Source organism: Mus caroli, unplaced genomic scaffold (assembly GCF_978045245.1).
Source record: "Mus caroli unplaced genomic scaffold, Mus_caroli_1 scaffold_6, whole genome shotgun sequence".
Taxonomy (NCBI): Eukaryota; Metazoa; Chordata; class Mammalia; order Rodentia; family Muridae; genus Mus; species Mus caroli.
Genome location: NW_028227261.1, coordinates 92,573,682 through 92,588,851, shown reverse-complemented (window position 1 = coordinate 92,588,851; position 15,170 = coordinate 92,573,682). Strand labels below are relative to the sequence as shown.

The 15,170-nt window shown below is 48.7% G+C and overlaps 1 protein-coding gene across 2 annotated transcripts; it reads right to left on the bottom strand.

The window, feature by feature from the left end:
* Positions 1–627: 627 nt before the first annotated feature.
* Kif12 (kinesin family member 12) lies at positions 628–7,170 on the bottom strand. Of its 2 annotated transcripts, none has more exons than XM_021161288.2 (19): positions 7,042–7,170; positions 6,883–6,948; positions 6,714–6,792; positions 6,327–6,454; positions 6,161–6,236; positions 5,696–5,830; positions 5,439–5,574; positions 4,704–4,795; positions 4,368–4,524; positions 3,689–3,807; positions 3,496–3,600; positions 2,904–3,006; positions 2,731–2,821; positions 2,477–2,563; positions 2,108–2,192; positions 1,934–2,032; positions 1,393–1,496; positions 1,195–1,313; positions 628–957 (listed from the first exon to the last, which is right to left on the bottom strand). In XM_021161288.2, exons 1-19 carry the CDS (start codon positions 7,065–7,067, stop codon positions 818–820), a joined length of 1,947 nt encoding a protein of 648 aa, XP_021016947.1. In that variant the 5' UTR covers positions 7,068–7,170; the 3' UTR covers positions 628–817. The 2 variants fall into 2 exon arrangements, with proteins under 2 accessions (XP_021016947.1, XP_021016948.1); XM_021161289.3 differs by having other exon boundaries at positions 1,393–1,493.
* Positions 7,171–15,170: the final 8,000 nt, after the last annotated feature.

Sequence of the window (15,170 nt, the reverse complement as noted above, 5' to 3'; positions counted from 1 at the left end):
CCTCAATACACCCCAGTTTTATCTTTTTCTGTCCTTGTTCCCTGAAGGGGATATGCTTTGAAGACACCTGGTGCTTCCTTTTAGAACGCTGGATGGATGAGAGAGCCCTAAGACTTTCTCTGCTTGATCTTGTACCAGGAAGTATGGTGGAAAACCAGTCCTGGTACCCAGAGTGGGGGTCACCCCACTCAGAGATGGGAGGTGACCAGGATCCCTCCAACAGGTTCCGAGACGTTACCTTGAGCTCTTGAGCTTTGCTTGTTCCTCCCCTAAGGCTCCCACAGGGCTGTGGCTGTGGGATGCCTGCTTGGAGCCCTGGCCATTACCAGAGCTCAGATCCCAAAGGAGGCCCGACTAAATGCCAGGCATACATAGAGCAAGCCGAGAATCTCTTCTAGTATGCTGCCTCTACCAGCCATTGGGCCAGCATGACCACATCACAAGTCTAAGATGGGGACTTCCCACCAGCCATCCATGGCTCATCTATACCTTTGATACAACGCAAACTCTGGAAGCAGCTAGAGCACCCTGAGGTCTTTTGGCTTTTGCCTCTTTCACCTCAATGATCACGCCTCATGGAAGTGAAAGCCACCTAGATGGACACCCAGAACACACAGCTTACTAAGTTAGAGCTGATGCCTCTCTTTATTCAGATCCCCCACCCGCTGCCAGCATATTGTGAACCCAGACTCAGGTTCAAGGTCTAGGGTCAGGGTCCCTGTACCTCCTTAGGGTGCCCCAGCTCTGCCCAGCAGCTAATTTCTTTGCAATTCACAGAGAGATGGAGGCCCCATGGGTACAGCCAGTCGGGCAATCTTTAACAAGAAGAGAGGCCTTGGCCAGGGCTCTGTGTGTCCTCGCTGGGCTGTGGTTGTCTCTGGCTGAGATGCAGGGAGCTGTTGATCTGCTGTGTGAGGGTTTCCAGCCTCGGGGTCAGGTTTGGGATCCCAGATCCTCCTAAGGAGCAATGAGACTCAAAGCTTGTACCCCAAACCTGACTGGCTGACTGAGGCCCAGGATCTCCTGTGAAAACCTCAAGTACCCTTTCCCCAAGTTCCCAGGATCCAGTAGAGGTCAGGACCAAAGGAAAGGACACTGCCGTGAGACTCAAAGTCTGGGAACTAGAAAGGCCTTAGAAATCACCTCCTGCCCTTCAAGATGAGAACCCCACGGCACCCTCCCCCCAATTTTCACCTCTTAGCCCATATGGCATGTTTGAGGGCCCTGCAGGCAGGGGTGGTGCGGAGGGTACCACTTCTTCTCCCATCAGCATCTCTGCCAGGACTTGTGTCTGGGTCCAGTCATTCTGGCTCCTAGACGGGTGTGTAGGAAGAATGAGCCTACTGGCTCTAGGCCTCCCACTCCCACCTCTATACCCCAGGATTGGCCCACCTCTCTCGTGAGGGCTTGGCAGAGCCTGGGCTTGGTGGAGGTGCCCAGGGTGGGGGCTGCACAGACTGAGATATGTGACCTGGGGCCTCGGGCTCCAGCACCTGCTGAAAAGATCAAAGTTTATGCCAGGTGGCCTCAGCCTTTCATGTCTGGGTACCACTTCCTCCATGCTCAGTCTAGCCATGCCTGCTGCACAAGATGCCAAGGACAGCAGGGCAGTATACAGAGCTGGGTGTCTCATTTCCTCCGTGGGCTACAGGTGGTTCTTGGAATGTCTCCCCCAGGGAGTGGGAGCTCCTTGAAGGCGGGGTCGAAATAGAGTGGGGCCCAAAGCTTAGGCCGACTTAGGGAAGCTTCCAGAAGGAATGAGTGAACGGATGAGGAAACGAATGCAGAAGTGAATGGACATGTGTGAACGCAGACATTCCATGCTCTGGGCAGAGAGAGTGACCCAGCAGCTGCCTCCACTCCTGCGCCCCCATCCAGAGCCCTGGGATTGCCAGGACTGCTGAGCTGATTGGTGTCTTCAGTACCTTCCTACCTGTGGCATGTGGCACTCTCTCCGTGGGCAGGCCCAGTGGGCCAAGGGCACTCGGCACAGAGGACAGAGGTGGTGGCAGTAGCAGAGGAATGGCAGTGCCTGCAAGAGGTATATCATCGGCTCTGTGACACTCCAGCTTGTCCCCCACAACCCAGGGTGAGCAGTGAGACTCACGTGGCAGGAGGCAGCTGGAACCATCCTACAGGGACACACAGGGGTAGAGTCCTGCTGGGGAAGGGGACAAGCCGAAAGGAGGCGCCTGGGAAGAAGAGCAGGGTCTAAGTCTTCAGTCACCAACCTGGACACCTCTCTATAAACTCATCCTCTTATCAGCAAGGCAGCCAAGCCAAGACCCCATCTCCCAGAAGAGGGGCTCAGCAGGTAGTGGTCAATTGACTAGCCCAGGGTGACACAGGCAGCCAGGAAGTGGCACAGCCAGAAGCTGAAGCCAATGATCAGATGTAGAAGCATGACTCTCATTTGTTCAGCCAAGTCCCCTCTGCCAGCTTCCATGTCCCAGGCCTTCCTTATGGCTACACTCACCTCTCCAGTTCATGGACCTGCTGGGCCAGGACACGCTGCTCTGCCCTGGCCAGGTCCCGGCTACTCCGCAGCTGTCTCATTTCCTTCCTAGTGGAGAGTAGGTTTTGGGTAATAAGAGGTAGGGCCAACACCATGAGGAAGATGGGAACCAAGGGCAGCAGAGGACCAGGCATGGGTAGGTCAGATCTTAGCCAAAGTAAATGAGCAGGAAGGAGTAGCGAAAGAGTCCCAGTGCTGGCCCAACCTTGCTTCACCTGAGCCTCTCGTTCTCCAGCATAAACTCCTGCAGCATCCCATAGAGGTTTCTCTGGGCCCAGGCCACCCGGGCTCCATGGGCCCCTCGTGCTGTGGAGAAGCAGGACATTGCTGGACTCGAAGCCACCCAGACTCTGTCCCCACCCCTTCCAGGCCCTCAGGAAGCTCATACCTGTGGTGTGCATCTGATCCAGCTGGAGCCGCAGGTGACGATTCTCCTCTTGGAGCCTTAGCAACTCGTCCTCTACTTGCTGGGGTGGCTTTACTCCAGGGGACTACCAAAGAAGAAGCCCAGGGCTACTCTTTATGATTGTGTAGGCTGTGCCCAGCACAATGGGTTTCCGGTATAAGGATTTGTGGAGCCGAAACTTTAGCCCCTGCTTTACCTGCCAGCCTTACATGCTGACCTGGGTCATACCTCGTCTTTACTGAGTCATCCTGAAGGGATTCAGTCAGAACTGGACTTGACTCCAAGCCCAAGCTCAGTTCTGCCACAGTCTTGACTTACATTGCGATCTCTAAATTGACCACATATCAGACCCCATATTAGACCTAACCAGCTGAGATCCTGAGTACATCTTGATGGCAGCCCATGCAGTCTCCAGCCCTAAGCCTGCCCAGACTTTGTGACATAGAGACTTGGCTATGACTCTGATATCAATCATGACATCATTCCCAGAATTCCAACCCAAATCCCAATGCTGATCCAATCCTAGATTCCAACCAGGGTGGTAACTGGCCCTGGCGGTTTGTTACCTCCTCACCTTGGGACCCTGTGGCCGGGTGGTGATCCGCTGAGCTCGGCTTGCATATCGCAGAGTGCTGAGAGTCTCAGGAAGGCACTGTGCTGAAGGGGACACGCAGGCAACCTAGAGAGGCCTGCCCCTGAGTGCTTATATGGAAAAGACCTTTCCTTAGGGCTCAGACCCTCTGCCACCTTCCCCATCCCTCGGATACCATGAGTGTGACTCCACGGCCCCCAAGTGAGTCTGCCAGCAACTTGGTGAGCTTGCTGTCCCGGAAAGGAATGTGGCTCTGCTTCCTCTGTGGGTCCAACAGCAGGGAGATGCAGTGGCCTGGTGCAAAGAGAAAAGCCCAAAGAGACTGCACAGTGTGAGCCAAGCTGCCTAGCTGGGCTGCTGCAAGATCAGGAAGCCCTTCCAGGCTGGCAAAACCCTAGCCCCATCCCATCGTTTTCACATTGGTGTCTAGCAGCAGACCAGGATCTTTGAAGGCACAGATGTGCTGTCCACTCAACTCCCAATATTCGATAGAGATTCGAGAGATCTCCAATCTGACTGAAAAGGGATGTCACCAGCAGCTGTCACGCCATAGGCAAGTAGTGAAGCTAGTTCCCTAGGGACTTAGGGCCAACCATGCAGTTGGATACACAGACCCATTCTTTTCCCTGTACTGTGCCCGTTTTCTGGGAGTACAAGGGACATATGTAATGATGCTGACCTTAGAATGAACAGCCTGATAACCATCTACCAGAGGAGGAAAGTCAGCCTCAGACTTGATGCCAGAACTCTAGCCCTCATCTGCAACCCAAGTCCTGTGGTCTCCCTAGTGTAGCAATGGATTCAGATCAGAAAAGGGACCCAAAAAGTCAGAGCAGTAAGCCCCCAGGTCTTACCCAATGCCAATAGGCTGCGGTTGATGCTATTGGCCTCAAGCATCAGCTGCCCTCGGGATCCTGTGGCTGCCACTTTCTCACTGCCTGCAAGGTCCACAAAACACAGCTTCCCTCCAACAGGGGGCTCCACAAGGTTCACAGGAGGTACCTGCTGAGACTGGTGAACCAGGGTTTGATGGGAACTTGGGGAGGGCTGTCTGTATCAAAGTCCCAGTGTCTCAAGGTCAAAGGTTTCCTCCCCATACACCCAACAGAGCCAAGTTGTTTTATCCATGCAAAGGCAGAGAGTCTCGATGGGTATCCCTAAGCCAGCCCTTCCACAGGCTGGACACTCACAGTTGGGCGGCTGATGTGGAGTGTAAGCAGGGCATGGCTTCTGCTGGAGGCCTGGTTCAAGGTATGTGAGGAGCTCCGACGACGGCTTAGACCTGTGGAAGAAAACATCAGGGTCTGTACCATCTAGAAAGAATGGGCCATGCCAGTGAAAGGGCATTCCCCAAGGAGCAAGAATGTCAGATAGGTATCAGGACAGAAGCAGGAAGGGGTGGCTGGCTGGGGTAGCAAAGGGTACCAACTTTGGTGTAGCCGGGCGCAAGGAGTATGGGAGAAGGGAGCAAAAGACCATCAGATAAGCACCTCTCCTACTGCGGGAAGACAGGAATGAAAACAGAGATCAACAGAGACGTGTAATGTCGGGAGCCAGATATATATATAGTCCCAGTGTCCCCAGTGCCTGCCCGAGGAGGGCTCTAAGTAAATGCTCAAATGAGCAACTAAGGCTGGGACGATGACTTCGTAGACGAGCTAGGCTACGGGGTATGACCATTTCTCTTAGGCTCTGCCAGGGTGGAAGGTTAAAACCAAGAGGAATGGGTGAGAGGCACGAACAGGTCAAGGTAAATTGTGTGGCCAACCTTGCCAAGGCTTTGAATCACTGCTTTGCTGACCCTTCTCTGTCTCAAGAACCCTCTTTTAAGTGCCAATTAATTTCCAGCAGCCTAGGTCCAGGGTGCCTCAGAGGGAGTTGAGGAAACCTTGCCATGAGGCAAAAGTTCCCATGAGGCAGCCTACCCATCTGCAGGAGCTCCATCAAAGCCTCCAGACTGCCAAACTCCACCACCCGAAGCTGTTCCACATAGAAGCCTCGTGCCTTGGTCCATCTAACAGGCAGAGGCCGTGGAGACCCCAGACTCAGCAAGTCCCAAACCTGGAAGGGGAAGGAGAAGAAACAGGCCCATAGCCTTTTGACAATGGTCTGGTCTTCCCTTCTGCTTCTTAGCATCCTTGGTCCTTGGAACATAAGACTAGGTGGGCTGCCATTCTCTTACCTGCTCATTGTAGATCTCCAGGTAGGAGGCTCGGAGGGTGACCGGGGAATCCAGGTGCTGCACGCGATCTAATAGCCAGGTGAAGGTCCTCTGCATGATGCCAGCCAGGCTTGGGGGCACGGGCACCCCTTCCCCCTGGGGGCAAAGACAGTTGGGGCTGCAGCAGGAGCTTCAGCGGCAGCTTCTTTGCGGAGCACTAAATGCTCCAGAAGCCATGCCACAGGTCCCATACTATCTCATTGAAATCTCACAGTTCGTAGTCCATCTGCGCCACCCTACAGACCAACTAACTAAAAGCAAGTAAGAGAAGCTGCCCAAATTAGAACACAAAGGCTCCAAACTCTGCAAGTCCTTGTCTTTGTTCCTCGGATACCAGGTCTGGGAAACAATGGGGTGGGACAGCATTATCCACGCCCCTTCCAGCCAGGAGTCCCATCCACAACCCGGCTTCACCAGGCTGCCCACCTGCGGAGGAGGTCCAGTCAGAGTGTAGGTCTTCCCAGAACCAGTCTGGCCAAACGTAAAGACCGTGCAGGAGAAACTGTAGGCGACAAGGTCGTGGCTGAGCCTGAGAAGCGGGGCTCCAGGCGGTGTGAGAACCCAAGCCCTGCGCAGCCCAAGCATCACTCACCCGCGCAGCGCCAGCTCACCCAGGCGCTTCACACCGCAAGCTCTGAACACGTCCTCCTGCGTGCGCGCCCCGTCCAGTACGGCGCCGAAGCGGAACGCCACATCGGGGCCTCCACCAGGCGGGCTCACCTTGAGAGAGGATGGAGTGGGGGCGAGGCACCATGTAGGAATGGTGCATTGGGAAAGGCAGGCACTCTGAATTGAGCAGAGTAACTAGGAGGGGTGGGACATTCTGCGGTGGGAGAGCACATCCTGGGGAGGCGGGACTATCTAAAAGGGGGCGGGCACTGTGTGCGGAAGCGGAGAGGGGTCCTAAAGTAAAGTTGCTCCAGTTGGACGCCTGGGTCCCCTCCTCAGATTCTTTTGCGGGGTTGGAAAGGCTTCTTACCTGCAGAGTCCTGGTCCCCGAACAGTGCAATGCACTCTGCTCCCCTCGACGCAGCTCCACTGTGCTCATGGGACGCACCCTGGCACCCAAAGACAGACAAGATGGTCTATCCGGATAGTGCTTTTGGTCCCTTCCTGGCCCGGGTGCCTCCTAGTGGACCCATACTTACCTGAGCACCACTTGAATGGGAGTTTCTGATCCTTCTGGCCCTTGCTCCAGGTTCCACGCTGGGTCTCTGTGGCCACATGAGAGTTACCATCCCTGCCTTTAGTCGCTGTCCTCTGGGAGAGCTTCAGGGTATCCGTAACATCAAACAAGTTGTACTTACCCATCGGGCGACCCACGTTCCTCCATGTCTTGTAGTGCACAGGATTTCTTTCCTTTTCCAATATGCCTTACCCTCACCACAGCATGACTGTCCAGACACACCTTATATCCATCTCCCTCCCCAGTCTCCCACAGCCAGTCATCCAGAAATACTGCAGCCTGCCCAGAGCTAGCAAGTTAAAGATTTACCCACCCCACCCGTGAGGTGGGAAGTTCCATGCCAGGGCATTCTAGCTAGGGGGGTTTCTAGAGTCTGAGGATCCCTTGCTTTGGCCAGTTTCCTCTAGAGAGATCTAAAGGATTACCCAGACCACCTTCTTGTGTCTCAAAGACATAAATCAGGGATGGGAAGGGCTCAGCTAAGGCCACAGAGCCAGAGAAAGAACGAGGCTCTTCTGGCACATACCCTCTGTCTCCCAATAGCTCAGCCTTGCCTTAGCACAGAGCCCAGGGAGTGGAGGACCACAGAAAACCTGGCTGTCTGGTTGGCCTCTGGGCTAAGCTGACATCAGCTTCCCAACATCTGGTTAAATATTGGTGCACCTGCCTCTGGCAGCTAAGGCTAATCCACAGCCAGTGTGGTGTTTAACTTTGTTGGCCTGGCTCACCAAAGCAGCAACAGCAGCAGAGATGTCTGTGAGCATGCTCAGGCTGCACCACCACTTTTCCCTGCCCGTCTCCAAGATGATCCCAGGCCTGATAAATCCTAAGTAAGCCTGCCTATTGCTGCAGAGGAGAGGAGCAGGAATAGTCCAAGGGTATGGAGTCTTTGGGGGAAGTACAGAGACTTGAAGCTGGGGGTGCATGGAGTGAGAGGGCAGATGAGGAGCTCAAAGTGAAGCACACAGTTCAGTAAGGTAGGGAAGAGGTGCAAAGATGGGGCATGGAGAGGTGTTTGAGGCTGGTGAGGGCTCCATTTTCTGGCCTCCTCGGAGAACCAGGAAGGCACTCAGGGTCACAAACAGAGAACTGACAGGTTGCCAGTATTGAATCAGCAAGAGGAGAGGAGCAAAAGAGAACACAGAAGGTATCATGGGCAATGTCTGTCGTAGGGCAGTCTAAGTCAGGGACTTCACTCTGGGCTAGCAGTGGAGGTGATGAGAAGGTCAGACCCTGGAAAGACTCATGTAGATGAGTATTAAGAGGGGTAAGTATAACTGTCAAGACCTACTGTCTTTCTCTCGCTGTCTCTCTCTGTCTCTATCTCTATTTGTCTCTCTGTCTCTCTCTGTCTCTCTGTCTCTGTCTCTCTCTGTCTCTCTGTCTCTCTCTCTGTCTCTCTGTCTCTCTCTCTCTCAGTGTGTGTGTGTGTGTGTGTGTGTGTGTGTGTATGTGTGTGTATGTACACACATACTATGGCACAAATGTGGAGGTCAGTAGACAATCAAGTGTCAGTCTTGCCTTCCACTAAGGACAAGGGCAGATCTAGCTCTCTTGTCAGAGTGCCTAGCATGAATGAAGCCCTAAATTTAGTCCCCAATATTACAAAAGCTAGGCACACACCCAAAGTCCTAACACTTAGGAGGTAGAGGCAGGCATGAGAAATTCAAGGGCATCTTTGGCTGTGTAGCAAGTTCAAGGCCAGCCTGGAATCCATGAGAACCTGTACAATAGCTAGTCTTCGTTGGAATTGTCCAAAACACAGGCAGCTGGACACTCATGTAAGGGCGTCTTTTGAGTCTATTATTTGAGGTGAGAAGACACCCCTGCCACCCCAAATACAGGCACCACCTTCTGGTGGCAGCCCAGAGCCAAGGACACGAGAGAGGGAACTCTGCTCTTTGCCTGTTTGCTTGCTCTCACTCTGCAAGCACATTCATCTATCCTGTTGCTGACTCTGTTGCAGCATCCTTTTGCTTATATAAGAATCAGCTCCTTCAGGCATCCAACATAGAGGAGAAATAGACAAGTCTATTGTCATAGATGGTGCACACATCAGGGTTCTCTAGCAGAACAGAAATAATGGAAGAATATGTGGACACACACACACACACACATGAGTATTTACTATGCAGTATTTCAAGAGTTTCTGTGCTCTAGCAATGTCTCTCTTCACACAGGAAAGGCTGAGACTTGGTAGATGCTCAGTTTATAAGTCTGGTGGCCTCAGAACTACCAACCTGACATTGCATGCCTGGAGGAATGCTACAGAGCCACTAGTATTCAGTCCATGTTGGACAGATGAAGAACCTGGGCTTGGATATCTGGGGAAAACAGTAGCAGTATTAGTGCAGCAGCAGCAGCAGCAGCAGCAGGGTAGACACACTTGTGAATAGACTAGATGAGCTTGCTAGAAAGACTCAAAATCAAATAGTCAAAACCCCAGAGCTTTTCCCTTAGAAAAACTTGTATCTGTCCTGCCACCAGTCTTCCCACCATAACTGTTGATGGGTCATTCTATGAGCTAGAGTCCTGGGTTGAATAAGAAGGAGGAAAAAAGCTGATCTCCAGCATCCATCTGTCTCTGCCTCCTGACTGAGGATGGAATGTGACCATGTATCTTAATTTCTGCCACGACTCTCCTGCCATGATGGACTGTGTGCCCTTAAACCGTGAGCCAAAACAATGCCTCCTTTACATTTTCGGCAAAGTGCTTAGTCACAGTGTTAAGAAAGATCGCTAATGCAGAGATTAAAAAACCAATCATGAAAGAACATATAAAGCTTCTTCTTTTTTTTTTTTTGAGTTTTAGCCGCATTGTGGTTTTCCTTCTGTTTTGAAGGTGGATCTGTGAATCCAACTTTCCGTGTCTTGAAGTAGCTACAGCTATTTTTGCATTCCAAAAGAATCCAACCCATAATCCCTTTGAGGCCAGTACCTGTGAGGATTGAGCGCTCTTTAATTCCATTGACCTTGAGTGACCGTCAGGAACAAGACAGGCAGTCACTGTGTACTTTTGTCACATTGACCCATTTTAAAAGGTGGTTTAAAAAATGCTGCTCTGGGGCTGGAGAGATGGCTCAGCAGTTAAGAGCACTGTCTGCTCTTCCAGAGGTTCTGAGTTCAATTCCCAGCAACCATATAGTGTCTCACAACCATCTGTAATGGGATATGATGCCCTTTTCTGGTGTATCTGGAGGCAGTGTACTCATAAGTAAAATAAATAAATCTTTAAAAAGATGAGACACTGATCATTTAAAAAGAAAATAATGTTCTGCCGGGCAGTGGTGGCACACGCCTTTAATCTCAGCACTTGAGAGGTAGAGGCAGGTGGATTTCTGAGTTTGAGACCAGCCTGGTCTACAAAGTGAGTTCCAGGACAGCTACACAGAGAAACCCTGTCTTGAAAAACCAAAAAAAAAAAAAAAAAAAATTCTGGAAAAGAGGGGTTTTATAACCTGAAAACTCTTTTCCAGTCCCCACCCCTAGACCTTTACTCCCAGGACTCAGGAGGCAGAGGCAGTCCAATCTCTGACAGTTTAAGACCAGCCTGGTCTACATGACAACTTCTAGGCTAGCCAGGGCTACATAATAAGACCTAGACTCCAAAAATACTTGTTTAAAATTGTATCAAATAATATTAATGTAATGTTATTTAATATGTATGTTATATTGCTATACATAAAATATGGCTTAAAAAACTGTTTAGGTAAATCATCTGAGCATGTAAGATGGCTTGGTGAGCAAAGGTACATAAGGGGTTTGATTCTTGATATCTGTATAGTGGAAGAAAAGAACAGACTCTCACAAGATGCCCTCTGACCACACATGTGCTACAAAATACATGAACGCTTGCACAAAAATGCACACAGAAGCAAATAAAGACATAGATGGATGGATGGATGGATGGATGGATGGATGGATGGATGGATGGATGGACAGATGGATGGATGGATGGATGGAAAGATAGATGGATGGATGGGTGGATGGATGGATAGATGGATGGATAGGTAGCTAGGTAGATAGATAGATGCAAAAATAGAAGGCTAACAAAACTAATGATGCTTGTTTTCATCTCAGGAAGCTGGAAGGAGAGTATAGTCAAAAAATTGCACAGCTAAGAGCAGAAGCCGATGTGATGCATAGCTGACACACAACACAAACACCAATAAAGACAAAAGTTATGTCTGAAAATAATGAGGGGGCTAGAGAGACGACTGAGCAGTTAAAGCAGGTCCTTGCTCTCCAACACCTATATCAGGCAGTTCACAACTACCCCGATAATGATAGCTCTGGGGGATTATACACCTTCTTTGGGCCTTAAAGGATACCCACACAATAGCAATGATGAAAAAGCACATTTTTAGAATTAGCCTATTGGACTCCATTTAGATGGGCCAGTTTTGTTAGCAACACTGAAAGCGCCGCAATGCAGAGCCAGGGAAATATGTCTCTTCCCCTCCAGACGCTGGAAGAAAAGACAAAGAGGCTGAAGTCACTTCCTCCCCTGCTTCAGCTGCCATCTTGAGAAAAAAGCAAGAGTTGGCTTTGGGATGAGACCATTAACTCATATAAATGCCAAGCTAATTAATACACACAGAAGCAAGAATACATAAGCAAGAAATATCAGAAATAAAAGGGGGACTTAGCTATGAATATCATAGACATCAAAGAAGAAGACACTCTCATAAATGCCTTTATGATAATAAGCTGAACTTGGCCCTGATCATAAACTTGCAGACAAGTCTGTTTAGACACTCACTTAGTAAAATAGTCAGGGGAAATGAGTAGATATCTGTGTAATTGTCTATCTGTTGAACAAGGCGGATTTGCAATTGAAAACCTCCCTACAAAGGAAACTCTTGGCCCAGCAGTCCTCACTGGGGAATCTTTCAAATACACACACACACACACACACACACACACACAGAGTCTTACACGAACTCAGCAGTGGAGCCAGAGGGAGTACTTCTACATTCTTCTTCTTATCACCATCATTGTCGTCATCATCATCATTATTAAATACACTCGTCCCTGATGTTAAATCCTTACAATGACATTAGATGAAAAGAAAATGGCAAGCAATTATCTCTAATGAATACAAATGTTAAAATCCAAGGAACTGTCAAAAAGTCAAACACTGTGTGACTGTATCAAGATATAAAATGCATAACACTTGAAAATTAACCACTGTAGTTTGACACACTGAAAGAAAAAAATCAAACATCATCCCAATAAATACTGAAAATAACTGTAAATTATGTTATTTGTGATTAAAAATATAAAGGTTCTAAGCAACAAAGAAGTATACAGTGGATACTCCTTAATTGAATAATTTAATTTTATCTATACAAAATCTATGCTTAACTTGCTATTTAATGATTAAAATAGCCCCCTTCTTCCATGATTATGATACAAATTGGTAAAGTTGTCTCTTGGAATCCTTGGTAGGTTGGTTTCAGGGCCCCCTTCTCATACCCAAATCCATGGATACTCAAATTCCTTACACAAAATTCTTAGTGTGTGGGGCTGGAGGCTGGAGAGATAACTCAGCAGATAGGAGTGTTGGCTATGCAAAGAATGAGGACATTAGTTCAAATTCCCATCACACAGGTGGAGAAAATCTGAGTATGGGCTTGTTCTTCTGTAATCCCTGTGCTAGGGGGTTGAGATGGAAGATTGATGTGGTATGCTGGTGGTCAGCCTAGCTCCAGATTCAGTGAGAGACCCTATCTCAAAGAAAGTAGAGTACAGGACACCTGGTGTCCACTCACTGATAGGCACATATAAACTCAAATGTGTACACACATGGAATGTAACACATTCCTCTAACACACAACACACACACACACACACACACACACACACACACACACACACACTATTGCATAGGATTTGCATGTAATCTAGGAACATACTCACCTGTAGTGTAGATGATCTCTGGGTTCCTTATTTTGCCTACTGCAAAGCAAGTATGATGTCTGTAGTTGCTATAGAAAGTTGTACTTTTTTTTTTTTTTACAGTGGAACCCCCTTGTAGGCTTGATTACATTCCTGATGAGCTGTTGTTTGTCTCAGCGGATGCAAAGGTCCAACTGTGTAATAACATCAGAAGGAAAAACAGATGTTGCACCTGGAAATGAAGAAGTAAAGTTAGTAAAGCTATCATTTCCCACAGATGCCTGTGTATACAGGAAACTCAGAAGTCTCTCAAAACCAGCTGCTGGAATCAATGACTCAATGTCTCCAAAGACATCGTCAAGACATTGATGTATTATATATTGTGAAGGTTTGAGTCTGACCCCTAATGGATGGCATGTTGGAGCTTTGGCCTTTAGTGTGAAAGTAGTGAGACTGTAAAGAGATCAAGCTTGGTGGGAGGAAGTTAGCTCATTGGGTCACTGCCCTTGAAGAGTTTGATGTAGTTATTGTGAGACCTCCTGTTAGTTAGCTAGAGAGGGAGTTGTTAAAAAACAGTGAGCCTCACTTCTTGATCTGGCTTCCTGCTCTGTCAAGTGATCTCTCACCCACCCCTGCTCACTTCTATCATGATGCTGCCCATCATTATGTGATTACCCAGTGGAGGGAGGCTCACCCAAAATTAGTCAATGTCTATGACAGTCCTTTAAACCTTCAGAGCTGTCACTCGAGAAAACATAATTTCTTTACAAAATTTAAAATATAGTTTAATTACCTATTTGTGTGGTGTGTGGTGTATGGTGTGTGTGTGTGTGTTATATGAACCAGAGTGAGCAGACAAGTGCATATGTGTGTGCACAAGCAGAATCCAGAGCAGAATGTCAGGTACCCTCTGTCACCATTTCGGCTAGGTTGGCCAAACAGCTCTCAGGAACCTCCTTTCTCCTCTCAATTCTAGGATAACTGGCAAATGTAGCCATGTGTGGCTTTTGCATGAGTTCTGGGGTTTTGAATCCAGTTCCTCGAACCTGCAGAGAAAACATTCTATCTACTGAGCCCTGTCTGCAGCCTCTATCATCTCCCCATACAGCATCCAGTCCTAGATATCTCATTACAGTAATGGAAAACGGAGGAACACACACATTATATGTTAATTACATATAAAATATATACTCATATAAAATATATACTCTAAATGTCAACATTTAGAGAAGCACCAAAAATCAGCCTCTTAGAGCCATGTGGGCATGCACACCTGTCATCCTGAGACTCCTGTGATTGAGGCAGGAGAGCTGAGAATCTGAGGTCTCCCTGGGTTATAGGATAAGATCTATTTTTTAAAGACAAAATTGATGAAAGATATGCAAATATAACACATTTGCTATGGTAAGAGACCTTCAGAGGTGGTTGACACAGATAAGAAAGGAGAGCTAGGGCTTATGAGTTAGGGGAGCCCACATTCCAAGCCAACTGACATACTGAAGACTGGGGTTGTGATCAACGCTCCTATAGGGATTTAAAAAGAAAAGCTGACAAGCTGGCGCTGAGTTCACATCACAATGCAACAGTCTCCAATGTAGTATGAAGAAGAAGAAAGTGGAGAACATATATGCCCACATACCGTGACAGGCACAGGTCTCATGAGGCCAAGCTAGGATGATCACAAGTTCAAAATCAGTCTGGGTAACTTAGAGACCCTGTCTCAACATGCGTCAGGGACTGTGGGTATAACTCAGTGACAGAGCACTTGCTTAGCACATGAAAGGGCTCCAGTTCCACCTCAGTATCATAGCAAAACGGAACAGAATAAAACAGCACACACTGCGTGTGAAGTTACGGTTAGTCAGTGTGGTGTTGGTGCAAGGACGGAAGACTCCTCCCCCCCCTCAAGGAGCCACCTGATGCATGAGCTTCTGATTTCTGACAGAGGAAGTGATTCATTTCAGCATATTGAATAGGATTTGTTGGCTATTCACATAACAGGGCATCCATGTTACCATCTCTCATACTACCCACAACATCAATGTGAGATGCATTAGAGCCAAGTTTACAGAAAAACCTAGATGCTACCTTTTGATACTGGGAGTAGGCAAAGATTCAAAACAGAGCGCGCACGCACGCGCGCACACACACACACACACACACCACAAACACAAAGCATATAGAAATGAAATTTTTCTGTTCTTTAAAAGACTACTGAAGAGAGTAAAAAGCAAGCCAGAGCCTGCAAAGAGGCGTCATTTGCTATATAGCCAACAGCATACACAGGTTATATATGTAGCCCTTTTGTTGGGCACGAAATAATCTAAGAGCTCAGTTTAGAACTGTCAA